Source organism: Rhinatrema bivittatum, chromosome 3 (genome assembly GCF_901001135.1).
Source record: "Rhinatrema bivittatum chromosome 3, aRhiBiv1.1, whole genome shotgun sequence".
In the NCBI taxonomy this organism is placed as follows: Eukaryota; Metazoa; Chordata; class Amphibia; order Gymnophiona; family Rhinatrematidae; genus Rhinatrema; species Rhinatrema bivittatum.
Window position 1 is genome coordinate 313343137 of NC_042617.1, and position 17253 is coordinate 313360389.

General features: G+C 48.5%; 1 protein-coding gene across 2 annotated transcripts in view; it reads right to left on the minus strand.

Annotated features, from left to right (window-relative positions):
- AMHR2 (anti-Mullerian hormone receptor type 2) overlaps positions 1 to 17253 on the minus strand; it is a 64159-nt gene that overhangs the window by 26141 nt on the left and 20765 nt on the right. For both annotated transcript variants that reach the window (XM_029595214.1, XM_029595213.1), the window contains 3 exons: positions 17096 to 17232; positions 16595 to 16819; positions 13864 to 13978 (listed from right to left, as the gene is read on the minus strand). In XM_029595214.1, coding sequence (XP_029451074.1) covers positions 13864 to 13978; positions 16595 to 16819; positions 17096 to 17232 — 477 coding nt within the window. The remainder of the gene's footprint in view (positions 1 to 13863; positions 13979 to 16594; positions 16820 to 17095; positions 17233 to 17253) is intronic.

Below are 17253 nucleotides of genomic sequence, written 5' to 3' on the forward strand. Positions count from 1 at the left end.
AGTTATTGGAAGGGTTTTTTTCCTGCCTATCTAAAGAATACCCCGCCCACCTGGGGACTCCACTTACCCAAGAACTGGAGGGTGGATGTTTCCCTTGCCCTGGTAAGAAAACGCTTGCACAGATAGAGGGAAAGAGACTGTGAACAAAGAGAATTTTGTGGTGCTGAGGATTAAGTTTATTGTGCCATACTTCATCAGAGTTTTCAATAGTAAAGACTTTAATTTTGGATACTAACCCAGTGGCTCCAGTATTTTATTTGGCACACACAGTGAAAGAAAAATACCCCTCTCCCAGGGACGGCCGAGGGGAGATATGATAGGGGGCTATAAAATAATGAGTGGAAAGGGTAAACGCAAATTTGTTTTTTTACTCTTTCAAAAAGTACAAAGACTTGGGGATATTTAATGAAGTTACTAGGTGTTACATTTAAGACAGGAGAAATACTCAATGCATAATTAATCTCTGGAATTCATTGCCAGAGGATGTGGTGAAAGCTGTTAGTGTAGCTGTGTTTAAAGAAAGATTTAGACAAGTTCCTGGAAGAAAAGTCTATAAACCATTATTAAGGTAGACTTGGGAAAATTCACTGCTTATCCCTGGGATAAGCAACATGGAATCTATCGAACTTTAGGGATCCTGCCAAGTACTTGTGTCCTGATTTAGCCAATGTTGGAAACAAGATACTGAGCTTGATGGACCATTGGTCTGACCTAGTATGGCAAATCTAATCTTCTTATGTTCTTATCTGCCCAGCATGCTACTGTCATGCAGCTTCTGTCTGGCCAATAGTTCTTACGCCAGCTGTTTTCACAGGTCTTACACAAATCTAGAGAAGCATGGGATAACAGTAATAGACAGTTGTACATATGGCGAACACTGCACAATGGTGAAAATTATGCTTCTATACGTGCCTTTCCCAAAGAGCTTACGTAACGATAGAAAGTTGCATGCACAACAACTGCGTCTAGGACTCGCGGATCCTGGGTTAGAAGCTGTCTGGCTCAGGAGTCTCAGGCAAAGAATTTCTGGCAATGTTTCCTGTGAGCTGTGCTCATGTGCACATGCACACAGGAAAACCTAGCACTCACAAAAAAAAAAGGAAAATAGAGTGGTAAAGTTTCAAAGAACATTGCATACACATTTGTACTCATATTACATGAGACCTTCTTTTCTGCACAGAATATTAGAGGGAATATTAGTCTCTGGCTTGAGGTCCTGGACTTGGATACCCCAATGCTTAGCCCAATTTTTTTAGGCTTGGAAATTAAACTCCTGGGTTAGAAGTGAGGTAAGCTCAACTCACATTTCTGGGGCATGTCTATGGTGCTGTGCCAGTATGGTTCCAGACCTGGGATTCCCAGGTGCGCTGGTCCACCCTGGACAAGTCCAGGACCCCTGCACCCAGAAACTGTGACCATGCCGGTACAGTGATGGAGAACTCCAGTCCTCGAGTGCCACAAACAGGCCAGGTTTTCAGGATATACACAATGAATATGCAGGAGATAGATTTTCATACAGTAGAGGCAGTGCATGCAAACCTTTCTCATGCATATTCATTGCAGATATCCTGACATCCTGGCCTGTTTGTGGCACTCAAAGCCTGGAGGTCGCCATCCCTGGACTAACACTAGCCCCGGAATGTGAGTTAAATTCATTCCACCTCTGACCCGGAAGTTAAATTTCCAGCGCTACTTGGAATTCAGCAAGGCTTTTGATATGGTCCTACATAGGAGGCTTTAATGCACCTCCCTGCTTTGGAGAGTAATAGCTAATGCCTTCATTAACATGGGATTTACATGCAGGAGCATTCATTTGTGCACATACATTTACTCCCATTTGTGTGCACATTTTTGTGTGCTACAATCCTTTTGAATCATGAGTAGAATTATGTGCACAAAAACAGGACACGATATGAGTGCTGAGCCTAGTGCACCTTAATACTTTGGTCTCTCACACAGGCTGATGTAGCAAGGTGTGCTCAGCTATGCGCAGGTTAATGCACAGTTTTGGGCACAGTTTTGGGGGTACAGATTTACTCCCAATGTAAGAAGGAGTTTAGTGCACAAAAAACCTTGCATACAAATGTGAGTAAAACTATGCACCCAAATTAGAGGGCCTCATACAAAATCCCATGTTAATGAAGGCATTAGCTATTATTCCCCAATGCAGGAAGGAGCAAACCCTGAAGGCTTAACTCTGGTTTTTACATTTAATTTAATTTTTATTGAATTTGAATACATTCCAAGAATAAATCTTTGTAAGCAAAGTGTATTCAAGAAATAACATCTTAATAATAAAAGCTAATATGAAAATCATAAATACACAAATGTCCACAAAATATCTGTTGGGGGGAGGGGGAGGGGGTGAGAGAGCACAGAACTAGTGGGCCGATACAGTAAAGTCCGCAGGAGAGCGGGCGAATGCCCGCTCTCCCAGCGCGTGCACAGGCCACTCTCCTTTGCGCGCAATTCACTATTCAAATGAGGCCCGGCGGTAAAAACAGGCAAAAGGAGGCGCTAGGGACACTAGTGCGTCCCTAGCGCCTCCTTTTGGACCTGAGCAGTGGCTGTCAGCGGGTTTGACAGCCGACACTCAATTTTGCCGGCATCGGTTCTCCAGCCCGCTGACAGCCACGGGCTCGGAAACCGGTCGCCGGCAAAATTGAGCGTCCGGTTTTCGACCCGACAGCCGCAGGCCATCTTCAAATTTTTTTTTTTTCTTTTGGAAACTTTCGGGACATCCGACTTAATATCGCCATGATATTAAGTCGGAGGGGGCACAGAAAAGCAGTTTTTACTGCTTTTCTGTACACTTTCCTGGTGCTCGAAGAAATTAGCGCCTACCTTTGGGTAGGCGCTAGCGCTAATTTCTGAAAGCAAAATGTGCGGCTTGGCTGCACATTTTGTTTTCTGAATTGCACAGGAATACCTAATAGGGCCATCAACATGCATTTGCATGTTGTGGGCGATATTAGGTTCGGGGGGTTGGACACGCGTTTTCGGCCTCTTACTGAATAAGGGGTAACGCCAGCGTGTCGAAAACGCGTGTCCAATAGAAGGTTAACAGTGCACTCCGTCGGAGCGCACTGTACTGTATTGGCCCATAGGTCAGCAAATAATCATGGATGCTAATTCTGCCCTGTCAGTCAGGAGAATTAATCCAGCAACTTCTAGAATATCACCCACTGTTGACTTACCACTAAGAAAGAGTGAAAGCTTACTGAGTTCCAAATAAAAAACATACCAGAATTAGAAAAAGTACAGAGAAGGACAACCAAAATGATAAAGGGGATGGGACAATTCCCCTATGAGGAAAGGCTAAAGAGGTTAGGACTCTTCAGCTTGGAGAAGAGACAGCTGAGGAAGGATATGATAGTGAGCTATAAAATAATGGGTGAAATGGAACAAGTAAACATTAATCAGTTATTTACTCTTTCAAAAAATACAAAGACCAGGTGACACACAGTGAAGATACTGGGTAATGCATTTAAAACTAGTAAGAGAAAATATATTTTTCCTTAGCGTTCAGGTACATCAATCCTGAGTGGGTTATGTACCTCTACGAGCAGATGGAGACGGAGCAAAAGCTGATGTCACCGCTATATAGTCCCGCCCCGACATCAGCCCACCAATATTTTCCATCTCTAGCAGATGATGGACATGCATTTCCCTTTGGGAGATTGCCTGTGAGTCTCTGGCTTGAGTCCTGAGTAAAAGAAGAGTAAAAGAAGAGAAAAAGAAGAAAGAAGTTGGAAAGGAGATATCAGGAAAACAAGCTGTCTATGTAGTGCCGCATGCCTCCTGAGGTGATACCATTCGGTCCCTCCCTCAGTAGAGTGCCATCAGTCTGGTAGCCTTGACTGCTGTGGACCTAAATTCCAATTCCAGGCTGAGAAAGGCTTGGCGGTGAAGGCTTTAGTCCTCTCCCCCAATAGCTGAGACACATTTTTGCTCTCAGCCACGGAGGGCTGAGCTCAGGTAAGTTTTCTTACTTAAAAAAAAAAGGTAGCAAAAGGAAGACAGCAGGAGAAGAGTCTGGTTCTTCAGCGTTCGACTGTCCCTCTCAGTCTCTGGGTCGTTCTGTGAGGTGAGGATAGAGGCTGTCGGCTCGCGCTTGCGTGTCCGTGTGGGCGTCAGTTCTTGCCTGTGCGTTCATTTTGGGTGTTCTTCCTTCTGCACACATCTTGTGCATCTAGTTTAGGCTTCAGTGCTTGGGTGCCCAGTTGGATGAGCGGCCTAGGCGCGTGGACTTGGATGCACTTTTTTTGTGCATTCATTGTGGGCGTGCTTATATGTGTAGTTCAGCTAGGTGCGAGTCTTCCTCAGTTTGCATACTTACAGCATAGTGCCCGCAGTGAAGAAACCTAAGGGGCGGATTTTAAAAGGGTTACGGGCGTAATATACGCGCGTAGCCTTTTAAAACCCTTCCTGCACGTGCCGAGCCTATTTTGCATAGGTTTGGCAACGCAAGCAAGCCCTGGGACGCGCGTATGTCCCGGGGCTTGAAAAAATGGGCGGGGAATTGGCAGGGGCGGGGAGTGGGCATGGCTAGAGGCCTCGCCACTGCCGCTGGGCCCGGGGATCGTGTGCCAGCACTCGACTGGCTCATGCAACCTACGCCTGCCTGGAGGCAGGCATAAATAATAAAACAAAGATATGGGGGGGTTTAGATAGGGCTGGAGGGCGGGTTAGATAGGGGAAGGGAGGGGAAGGGAAGGGAAGGTGGGGGGTGGAAGTAAAGTTCCCTCCAAGGCCGCTCCGATTTTGGAGCGGCCTTGGAGGGAACGGGGAAAGCGTTCGGGGCTCCCCGAGGGCTCTGCGCGCGCAAGGCGCACAAGTGTGCACCCCCTTGCGCGCCCTGACCCCGGATTTTAAGACATGCACATGGCTCTGCGCGCATGTTATAAAATCGGGCGTAGATTTGTGCACGCCGGGTTGCATGCACAAATCTACATCTGTGCGTAGGTTACAAAATCTGGCCCTAAGTGTCTATCTATCTGTGCTGCATGCCAAATCAGGGCCATTCAGCTGGAGTTTTCTTTAAGCATGTGTCAGCACTGCCTGGATGCTTGGGGAGGTTTGCCTCCTTCTGATTTTTCCGGCAATGGTTCATCTTCTCGATCTGAGGGGAGTGGGACCGAGGGAGACACAGCAGGCTCACCTGGTGGTGCAGGAGATAGATGGTCACCTATCCCGGTTTTATCACATGAAGGTCCAGATTACTTTGGATCAATGGGTTCTCAAAGTGATTCGGAATAGGTATGCTCTAGATTTCTTCGCATTCCTCTGGATACCTTCATGGTCTCTCCATGCAGCTCCCCTCAGAAGAGGGTAGAAGTGGAAGCAACATTACAACGGCTGTTGAATCTGAAAGCATTGTTTCCTATTCTCAAATCACAGAGAAATAGGGCCGATATTCCATTTATTTTATTGTGCCCAAGAAGGAAGGGTCGTTTCGGCCTATACTGGATCTCAAGGGCATCAACCGTCATCTATGAGTCACACATTTTTGGATGGAAATGGTGAGCTCTGTCATAATGGCTGTCCAAGGAGGAGAGTACCTCACATCTCTGAATCTGATAGAGGCATATCTGTATATTTCCATCAGGCAGGAATATCAGCGGCTCCTCCGATTTGCTATCTTGGATCATCATTACCAGTTTCAGGTTTTGCCTTTCGGTCTAGCCACGTTGCCCAGGATCTTTTCCAAGGACATGATGATAGTAGCAGTGACTCTTCACAAGGAGGACATTCTAGATCACCCTTATCTGGATGACTGGTTGATTCGAGCCAAGACTTTGGAGGAGAATCTTCGCGCCTCTCACAGGGTGATTTCCTTGCTACAGGAACTAGGCTGGGTGCTGAATCTGGCCAAGAGCGATTTGCAGCCATCTCAGACCCTGGAGTATCTCGGGGTTTGATTCAATAAAGGCAGGGCAGAGTATTTCTGCCAGAGTCTCGGATCCACATATTGATGCTGCGAGTTCGATCCCTGAAGAACTCTGTTCATCCGACTGTGTGGTCTTATCAACAGGTCCTGGGGATTAATGGCTGCCACTTTAGAAGTGGTTCCATGGGCAAGAGCACATATGTGCCCTCTTCAGCGCGCCTTGCTCTCCCGATGGAGTCTGCAGTTGCAGAAATATGAGGTGAGGCTGCTCCTTCCATTATAGGTGAAATCTCAGTTGGACTGGTGATTATATGTGGATCATCTCAGGAAAGGAATTTCCCTGACAATTACAGATTGGTTGGTACTCACAACAGATGTGAGCCTCTGGGGCTCACTGGCAGGAGTTGGTGGTGCAAGGCCACTGGAATGCAGCAGAGCGGCAGTGGAACATTAACAGACTGGAGGCATGATCGGTTTGGTTGGCGTGTCTGCGGTTCACCGAGCAGCTAGAGGCTCAGGTGGTCCGGATAATGTCTGACAATGGTGGCTTACATCAATCATTAGGGTAGAACCAAGAGTCAACAGGTGACGGAGGAGATAGATGCGCTCATGGTGTGGGCAGAGCAGCATCTCCTAAGCTTATATGCCTCTCACATTGCTGGAAAGGACAATATCAGAGCTGATTTCCTCAGCAGGAGAAACTTGGACCCAGAAGAATGGGAGCTGGTGGATGAGGCCTTTGACTCCTGGTGAACCACTGGAGCCTACCGGATCTAGACCTGTTGGTGACCTTCAACAACACAAAGTTCTATGATTCTTCAGTCGCAGGTGTGACCCAAAAGCAATGGGCATCGACGCTCTTGTTCTCGACTGGATATGCAGCACTCTTCTATGTGTTTCCGGCCTGGCATCTAATAGGCAGGATTGTTCAGAAGATTGCAAGTCAAGCCAACACTATCCTTTTAGTGGTTCCGGATTGGGCTCAAAGGCTGTGGTATGCCGATCTCCAGAGACTTCTGGTAGGCAGTCCCCTCAGGATACGGTCTCAGATGGATCTTTTATGTTAGGGGCCCATTCTGCATGAGGATCCAGGTAGATTCTGTCTTATAGTTTGGCCTTTGAAAGGGCTCGATTGTTGAAGCGGGGTTTTTCACCTGTGGTAATTTCCACTCTTCTTCGGGCCCGGAAATGTTCTACTTCTCTAGCCTATGTTAGAGTTTGGAGGGTGTTTGAGGCTTGGTGTTCTGAGTCAGGTTCTCATCTGCTCAAGGTGGATATTCCATTGATTTGGAATTTTTACAAGACGGCTTGATTAAGTGTTTGGCCCTTAACACCTTGAAGATCGAAGTTGCAGCTCTGGCTTGTTATAGAGGAAGAATCAGTTGAGGGCATTTGTCTTCCCTTACAGATGTATCCCGTTTTCTGCAGGGAGTTAAGCATCTTTGCCCTCCGTTGTGGCTTCTGGTGCCCGTGTGGGACCTTAACTTGGTCCATGAGTTTTTGGCAGATCCGACCTTTCGACCAATGTGTACTCTTTCCTTGTGGCTGCTTACCTTGAAAACAGTTTTTCTGGTAGCAATCTGTTTGGCATGTCAGGTCTCGGAACTGCAGGTTCTTTCCTACCATGAGCCTTTTCTCCGTATGACTCCGAGTGTGGTTCAACTTCAGACTGTGTCCTTCTTTTTGCCCAAAGTGGTTTTGGACTTTCTTTTGAATCAGTCTATTTCGCTACCTGCCTTGGACAGGGACAGAGATGAAGTTAAGTACCACCTTTTGCGTTCCTTGGATGTGAAGCGTCATTTGCTGTGGTACTTGGACATGACTAAGACTGTTCAGAAATCTGATTGCCTGTTTGTGCTCCATGATGGAGGTAAGCAGGGAACACTTGCAACATTGGCAACGATTGCCCACTGGGTTAAGGAAGTCATTATGGCAGCCTATGTGGCTGCTGAGTTTGCCTTACCAAAACAGATTAGACCACATTCCATGAGGGCTCAGGTGGTATCGTGGGCAAAGCTTCGTTTGTTATCGCCTGCTGAAATTTGCTGAGTGGCGACATGGTCATCTTTGCACACCTGCTCCAAGCATTATCACTTGGATGTTAAGGCTAGGGAAAACGCCATGTTTGCATGGGTAGTATTGACTGGACCACTGGCAGCCTCCCATCCTTTTCGAGATTAATTTTGGTACATCCCACTCATTGGGATTTACCTACCGAATGCTAAAGAAGGAGAGATTACTACTTACCTGATAATTTCCTTTCCTTTAGTGAAGGGAAGTCAATCCCAGACCCGCCTTCGGCTGCCAGTGTTTGAATTTGTGGTTAGCCTTTCTTAGGGCGAGCTATGCAGAGTATGATTCCTGCTCTTCGTTGACAATTGATAAGTGCCTTCTCTAGCCCTTAGTTTGCTTGATGTGCTCCTTCTTTTGGCTGAGCTCAGTGTTCCTGTTGGTTGAGAAACATGAATGGTTGCCTGTAGTAAATAATGTTCAAGTATAATCAGTTTTGTCCACAGTTTGGCTTTTCCAGAGAATACTGGAGGGCTGATGTCAGGATGGGACTATATATCTGTGATGTCAGCTTTTGCTCCATCTCCATCTGCTGGCAGAGGTGCATAACCCACTTGTTGGGATTGAACTACCCTTCACTAAAGGAAAGGAAATTATCAGGCACGTAGTAATTTCACCTTAATCAATGCATAATTAAGCTCTGGAATTTGTTGCCAGAGGATGTAGTGAAAGCTATTAGTGTAGCTGCATGAGAGGGGGCATATAAGGATCCCCACTTGGAGTCTTCACCCCTGGGAAAGGTGGAAAAATTGGGATTCTGTGCGGAAACAGTGAAATCCTTTTTATTTACCAGTTGGAGGGTTTTTATTTCTGCCCAACAAGATTACCCCTGCTCATCTGGGAACCTCACTTTTTCCAAGCCCTAGAGGATGAGTGTTTCCCTTGCCCTGGTAATAAGAGACCCTTGCACAGATTGGGAACTGTAAAGTCTACCGTAGGAAAAGGACTGATGTTGAACTGTGCTATTTACTTAACTAAAACATCATCAGTAAAGTTTATCTGTGGTTAGGCCACAGATAAATAAGCCAAGCAGGAAACTCCATCTGAGTTTCCTGCTTGGCTTATTTGGCATCTACATCATTCTCAGTGGCAAAAGAAGGTATACCTCCCCAGGTGAAAGAGACAGTGTCATCCCTGCCACTCAGGGCCTTGAAAAAGACATTCCTTCCCTCCACCAGTAAAGAGCCCAGGCCCTGGGGAAAGAGTCTTGCAAGAGAAATAGTGGAAGTGGAGCCAGCCCCTAGAACTCTAAATTCTTTTATGGCCCCATTGGTAATTAACTGCTACCCCAAAATGGGATTACATAGATAAATTGAGGTCCATATTCAAACGCTACTTAGACTTATCTGGCTAAGTGGCATAGCCAGATAGTCAGTGGATGGGCAGTGGGTCTAACTGGGCAGTGCTACTTATCCAGCTAACGTAGCTGAATAAGTAGCGATATTCAATTTTATCCAGTTAAGTTAACTGGATAAATTTGACGTGACCCATAGCAGGTCTCAAGTTAGCCGGGCAAGCTTATCCAGGTAATTTTATTACTTATCTGGGTATATTCAGCAGCATTGCCATATCGCTGAATAACCTGTGAAAGTTAACCGGATAAGTCTTATCTGTCTAATTTAAGTATCTACCCCACTATCTTTAACCAAAACAGACTTATTTAGTTGAACCTGAGTCATCTTCTGCTCCAACAAATCAAGTCTCTTATTACTCTCCTCCAAATTTTACTCAGAGACTAAAAGCCCTGATAGTTGGAAGAAATTTGTGAGATTTGTGCAGTCAAATTTTCCCTAAATTCTCAATAAACATTCAGATTGCTCCAAGTTCAAGTACTTGGGGTTTTTCCAACCTATACAATGCCTGTCTCACCCCTGCTTTGGCTTTTTCCTCCAGTAAGCCATCGTCTCCTTTCCTGATCATTCCTCCAACTTCCTTGAGGGCTTTCACTAATGCCAGGGTCTCCAAATCTTTGAGCACAGCTTGTTGACTCATCCCCATCCATGCTCGAGTCAGATCCAATGCAGTGATATCATCCCTGGGGAAGCACTCCCGTCCAAGACATCCTGAAGGTCCACCAGGCTCAAGGAGACATATAGGGCCATGGAAGTCGACAGCAAATCTTCCCCTGCTGATCCTCCAAGCAGCCTTCTTTTGGAGAAAATTGACTGACCCTCGCTACAGCAAAACTAGTGGTTGATGGGTCCAGAAACAGGGGCCACTGATGGCTCCGATGAATAAAGACGAGTCAAGCCTTTTCTCTTCATCATCCCTACAGTGCTCAAGAAAACTTAAAAAGAAATATAGCGCAAGCTCAGCACCATGGCACAATCTACCACATTCTGCCATCTTGCTCCAAGCCTCAGAATTAATTTAAACTGAGACCAACACCACCTACAAGGTTCATGAAGTCCTTGATGTTTGCCATAGGGGTCACCGGTGGGATTACCTCCTTTCCTGGGAGGGTTATGGCCCCGAAGAAAATTTGTGGGAGCTGGATAAAACCCTCCTTCAATTTCATCGTGCCCATCCGGGCAAACTCAGACCTCCAAGGGGGGTGTGTGTGTGTAAAGGGGGGTACTGTTATGCGTGCCAGATGCGGCAGACCCGCGGCTCGGCCCCCTTACTTAGGGGGCCGAGCCGCGGGTCTGCGCCACCACTCAGCGCCACGCTTAGGGAGGGGCGTGGCGCTGAGTGGTGGCGTCTCCGCGAGGCCCGTGGAGAGACGCCACCACTCAGCGCCACGCCCCTCCCTAAGCGTGCGCATCACTGTATCTTAAGTAGGGCCTGCGGCGGGAACCGAGCTGCGGCCCCGGATGATGCAACAGGTCTCCTCGCTGGTCGAGTACTCATTGCCTCCTAGAGCTTCTCTTCGTTCCTGGTTCCTGATCCTTGCTGACTCCTGTTCCTGGTTTACTCGTTCATGTGTTCCTGATCCTCAATCTTTCCTTGGATTGCTTCTTCAAACTTTGACCTCTGCTTTGCCTGACCACGCTATTGACTCTTTCCAAGCTCAGACCTCTGCCTTGCCTGACTACTCCGTTGCCTCTCTCCAGACCCGGACCTCTGCATTGCCTGACTACTCCGTTGCCTCTCTCCAGACCCGGACTTCTGCATTGCCTGACTACACCGTTGCCTCTCTCCAGACCCAGACCTCTGCATTGCCCAACTACGCTCTTGACTCTCTCCTCATCCAGACCTCAGCCTTGCTTGCCACTGCTTCCAGATTGCCACTGGCCCTGACTCCTGCTTGCCCTACGACGCTTCTTAAGTCTACGTCCTGGACTTGGCCTACTCAGGCTTCGGCCTGTTCTTGCTTGGGCGCCCCCTGTCTGACTTTGGTTCTTTTGGCGCCCGGGTCTCCGGGACTCCGCCTCATCCAGCATAGACTCTTAACTCTCTTCTGTTGCTGCCTCTGGGCTGACCTCAATCCTTCCATCAACAACACCACACGGAGACTCACCTAAGTCCAGCCGGCCCCGGCACCCTATGGCTCAACCCGTGGGGAACGAGGGCTGCCATTGGTGAAGTGCCATCCGGCCTCCGTCCATCAGCCCTCTCCCCCTGCCGACAGTGGGGACCCATAGGATCTTTCCTACGGGTTGCATCAACCCCACCTCAGCCCAAGAGTCCACCTCCAGTGCAACATGTTATTAGAACATAAGAACATAAGGTTACCAGTAAGCCCTGGGTATTTAGTGACAATATCAACTAGTCAGACAATATCAACTAGTTGGGAGGTCCATGCAGATGCAGCCCCTCCTTCTGTGAGGTTAGCCATGGCATCCCACTTGTAATACTATATAACAGTGCCCTTGCTACAGCTTGGGAGGCAGTCCTTTGGGTTTAGAACTGAGTACAGAAGGTAGAAAGTAGTTCAACTCTTATTTTACAGGCCCAGCCGGTTTCAGCCAGGCAAGCTCTGCTTAGTAGTCCGGGCCAGGGTGGGGAGGGGGTCCTTTCCAGTCCACTCTCTGGCTGGTAATAAGAGACCCTTGCACAGATTGAGAACTGTAAAGGCCACCGTAGGAAAAGGACTGATGTTGAACTGTGCTATTTACTTAACTAAAACATCATCAGTAAAGTGTATCTGTGGGCACTCCATCTGAGTTTCCTGCATGGCTTATTTGGCATCTACATCATTCTCAGTGGCAAAAGACCCTCTGGGTCATTTTTGAAACGTTTACTCTTTAAGTATTGGGGCCTCTCTGGAGCCTGTTCAGAGCCTGGCTCAGGGAATGGGAAACCCTGGGTTTGGGCCTGGGCAGATTAGGGAAGACCTGCCCTCCGTTTGAGCCTCAGTGAGGAAGGGGGGTGCAGTGACCCCGCTGGGAGCCACCCCAGAGTTTTCCTGAGCTTTGTAAACCTAATTTCAAGATCCAGGTGGGAAGATCTGACTGCCCTTCCATCCTGCTGGGAGCCTTAAGAGTCCTGCTCCCAGGGTTCCTCCCATCAGGGACCCGAAAGAAAGGAAAGAACAAGAACTGCAACAGTAACCAAGGCTAATCCAACAAACTGTGAATAAAAGCAATTCCTGCTATTCAAGAAGTCACCCAACTGCTGCTTTCAAACCCTAAGGAGAGAGAGGAGTTTATCTCTCGGTGCAGAGCCTGCAACAAAATATCCTTGCCAGTTGGAAGGGATAGTTCTGCCCATCAAAAGGACACCCCGCCCACCTGGGGATCCTATTTTTCCAAGCCCTGGAGGGTAGGAATTCCCCTGGCTGGCGTTTGACTTTCCTGCACGGATTGAGGAGGAAATTCTGACAAGAGCAATCATTGGGCTGCTGTGAATTAAGATTGAGCCAGTTTTCATTGCTTTCATCAGTAAATATTCATTTGGACACTAACCCAGTGACTCCAGTCTTTCTTTGGCAGACCCAGCTCGCTGTGGGACCAAAATAATAAAAGGAGTCAAGGAAGCCACCCGTAGCACATGGGGCCCTGGGAGTTACCCCCCCCCCCCCCATCCCCCAACTCGACCATGGATCCAGGCCCTGGAAGGAAGATTCAGTGTTCAAGCTAAGCCGGGGTGGGTTCCTGACCCCCCCGAGAACAACAGATATTTTTATGGCCTCATCGGGTACAAACCTGCACCTGGAGTTGGGGTTACATTATTATGAGTACCCAGTCCTTGTCCCCCCCCTAGCAAGGACACTTAACAATTGCAAAGCACTTTATATTGAGTCTTTGGGGTATTTTGCTAATTTTTTTATCTGTCAAAAAAAAAAGAATTTTTTGTAAAATATATTTTTGTTGACTTTTTCAAAAATAACCACATTATGGAACAAAATGCAGACAGGAGAGTGGCCCAGGGCATGCTCTTAGAGGGGGGCGGGACTGGAGGCAGGGGTGCAATTGAGGACCTGGGGTGGTGGGTGACAGCATCAGTAATACAACCAGGCGTGTCCATGCAGACCTGCAGCTCATCAGCCCCTCTTTCCAGAAGGAGGTAGCCAGAGAAAAACAACTGATCACACTGATTGGCAAACTGATTTAACTGGTGGCGGGGCAGGCCAAGAAAAAGGCAACCAACATTGCGCCCCTGTGAGCGCAGGGCCTGGGGAAGCCTCCACATTCGCCAGCCCCTAAGGTTGGCTCTGGGGGCAACCATTTCCGATTCTAGTGCCTCAGCCTCTGATGGTGTACTGCAGGTGATACGATCACTGCATAGAGCTGTAAGAGGCAGTCTAGCTGAATGTGAAGCACTGGAAGATAGAGACATTAAGGGCCCAATTAATGAAGCATTTTCTCCTAATCTTTGCCTCTCTGGGTCTGAAAGAGGCCCTGTTTTGGTGTAGTAACAGTCACCATCTCCACTCTTAAGGAGATTCCCTTTTATAAATTAGCTGTGCCACAGGAAGGAGCCATATCCCAGAGGCAGAGGTCGGTGGGGACCGTTCTCACCATCTCGCCAGACTTCTTCATGGAGAAATTCCAAGCCTCGAGCCACGGACAGGGCCAGGCGCATGGTAACATACCAGTCACTGGTGTGATGAGTCAGGTAATGTCTCAGAGAGCCCTGTAGAAAGAAAAGCACAATGTGTAAATCTGAGAGGAACTTCAGAGGAGGAAAGAGAGAAACAAGGATGAGAGGTGGCTGGTCCAGTGGCTCAGCTGCAATGCAGGGCACTAACGCGAGCAAGGTCTGATACCTGAGTTGGGTGGGCTGGGGAAGATTTGGAGGCAGCGCTGACAGCCTCTGGGGAGAGTGCCATCCTCACTGCTCTAGTGACACCTAGTGGCCAGGACAGTTTAAAAGCCTAGAATTGCAGGGTGCCAGGGGAATAGTCCAAGCCCTGTACCAGGGAGGGGCAGAAGATTATAAAAGAGGGCAACAATGTCCAGGTTGTTGCAAATGAAGGCTCATGGCAGCAGGACTCCTAGCATTGGTTCTGATTGAGCTGGAGGCCTCCTCACGGAAAAGGGAAGATGAGAGACAGAGGAGGAAGGCAAAGAATAAACTTAAGGCAGAGAGACAGAGAGAGAGAGAAAAATCTGAAAAGTAAAGATAGAAATATTGGAAAACGGAACAAGCTGAAGGGCAGAGATGCCTACACAGCACCTACTTGCTTAGCAGAATACTTCACCTTGGCCACACACGCAACACACAGAGAGACCGACACCAAGTGACCCACAAATTAGAAACAGAAACAGGTACTTAACTGGAAGCCCCCAAGAAACTAGCAGCATTAGAGAAAAGAGAAACCGAAATTCATTTTCTCCTGTACTGTGCAACACAATACAGGAGAAAAGATACAATTGGAAATCCAATTAAAATTGCAGAAGTGATATTTTTATGAAATTTTGCCCGTGCTTGGTCTCTGCTTCAGGAGTCCGGGAGAAGAGAGGATCCCCTGGCCCCACACTCACTGTGTGTCCTCCTAGGACCCATTCCCGGCTCAGTGCTGACCATGTGCATCCGTGCAGCAGTCACTGTGACCACTGCCACACACCTTGTTTTGTTCATTTTTTAGGTGTCGTGTCACTTTTTTCTTAAAAACTCTATTTTCACCCCAAACTACAGCTTTTGCTGTTTACAGATATGCTTCAGTCACCGGTATAAGGCAATAGGATGTCATGAATGTGAGTCCTTGGTTGACTCAGCTTAGCAGGTGAGCCCACTAGGCCCACACTGACAGCAGGTGGACGCGCTCTTCCAAGGACTGGGATGGGAGCTTCACCTAAACCAGCCTCATCCCCCACAGTTTGAGTCTTTGGGTTCCAGGGGCCGGCAGAGCTTAGGCGGGAGTCCTGTAAGAAGCGGTCAGACGAAGCCGAGTATCAAGCCAAGGTCAGAGCGGGCAGTCAGAAAGTGGTGTCAAGGTTCAGGCCAAGGTCAGGGCAGGCAGAGGTCAGACAGTGTCGAGGTCCAAGCAGTGGTCAGGGCAGGCAGCAGTCGAAAAGCGTAGTCGGGGGGTCTGAGGCCAGGGTCAAATCCATAAGTCAGGCAGAGATGAACAGAGAGACAAGAACAGGGAATCCAGAAACAGCAAGATCAGGCAAGGCAAGGCAGGGCAATAACAGGGAGGCAAGGCAAGGAGACGATGCAAGTACAGAGGCAGCGAAGCAAACATGCACTGCAGGAGCAAGAGGAACTGTTGCTGAGGCGCTGGCTGGGGTTCAAATCCCAGCCCGTGTAGATGTCATCTGCTGGCGTCGATACTGTTTCCCACCACGGGGGTCCTTGTAATTCACTGTGTGCCATGCATGCATTGCCTAAGGGGAGCTAAGGAGGAGGCAAGATGGCGGCGGCCCTGCCTTGGAGTGAGCGGCGGCATCATGGGGGGGGTGGGGGGGGGGTGAGTGCGGCTGGTCACAGGGCCTTCCCGCGGCCGGCCCAAACGTTTCACAGGAAATGCGCTAAGGGAGCATTTTCCAAGGCTGACAGGGAATAGAAAAGATTTCCCACAATCAGGAATTTTGAGAGAGAGAGAAAAGGGAAGAGTAACGGGGACGATTTTCCAGAAGCCGCTCAGTGGCAAGGTAATGGGGTATGGGTAACCCCCCTGCTATTTCTGCAGCCAGCACTACGTATATTGAAATATTCCGTTTTCTCCCCCTTTCAAGTTATGTACTTCCCCCTCAGGAACATCTACATTGAGCTGCTTAATGAAGCTAAGTGGCTAGACGCAGCTGCTCTCTGCTCGGCAACTTTCACACAAGGGATCTAACCGCTTACCTCTGTGGTGAAGCAGCTAGATCCCTTCTCAAAATTACCCTCAAAGAGAGAGAGCGAGGAAGAGGAGAGAGAGAGAGGACACGGAAAACCACAGATGCTGAGACTGCGAGCATGAGCTTTGTAAATTTTATTAATCCAAATGTTAAATTATAATCAAACAATTCTGCATACAAATTAGCGAGACTCCACTGGGCACCACTGAGTTGATGTGAAGGGAGGATTAAGGTCTCTGCTCATCCTTAGGCCTGGATTTTGGCGCAGGCAACATAAGCAACTGCAGACCAAAGAGGAGCCTGCCTGTGTCTGCTTTAGGGGCATGTGCTAGCACAGCTTCAGAAGGGGCATTGCTGTAGCACCCTGCCTGTGGGCGACAGAATCTTAAACCCAGCCCTCATCCTTCCTGACTTTTACGCCCCTGAGTGAGGCGGTCTTGAGGGTTGGAACGGGTAAACTCACCGCTGGGTAGAACCGCGAAACCAGTAATCTTTCCTTCCCGAGCCCTGCGCTCCCTGCGGCGAGGAAGCACACCACATTCTCATGGGGGACGGGCAGCATCGTACTGAGCACCTGCCACTCATTCATATACTGCGCTGACCCACAGGCAGGAAAGGATTTAATCACAACGTCCTCTCCACGGAGGATTCCCCGCCAGAGCACAGCAGTCGGGCTCACTTTCAAAACCTGCAGAATCAGAAGAGAACAATGCAGTTTATATTCTGACCCTAAGTGTCTCTCTCTTTCTCACACACACACACGCACACACACACACACACACACACACACACACACAGGCACCCATGCACGCACACACACCCCAGAGGAAGGGACTCATCTCCCAGTCTGCGCTAAGGACGGAAGCACATGGCACACAGAGGAAGGGGATGGAGTCAAAAGATGCGTGCGGCACTGTCTCTAGGGGGTACTGTGCCTGACAAAAAAAAAGGCAGGAAAAAGGACCTGCGTAAACTGGAGGTCCCGAAGATCCTCCCTGGGTGGATGTTTCACGCTGACGTAGTTAAAGCTGGGGGCAACTTCCTCCAACTCCAGAGTCTCTTCGCGCCTCGGCATGACACGGGCCCTCAGCCACCACAGCACTAGGAAAGAGAGCGAGGAGG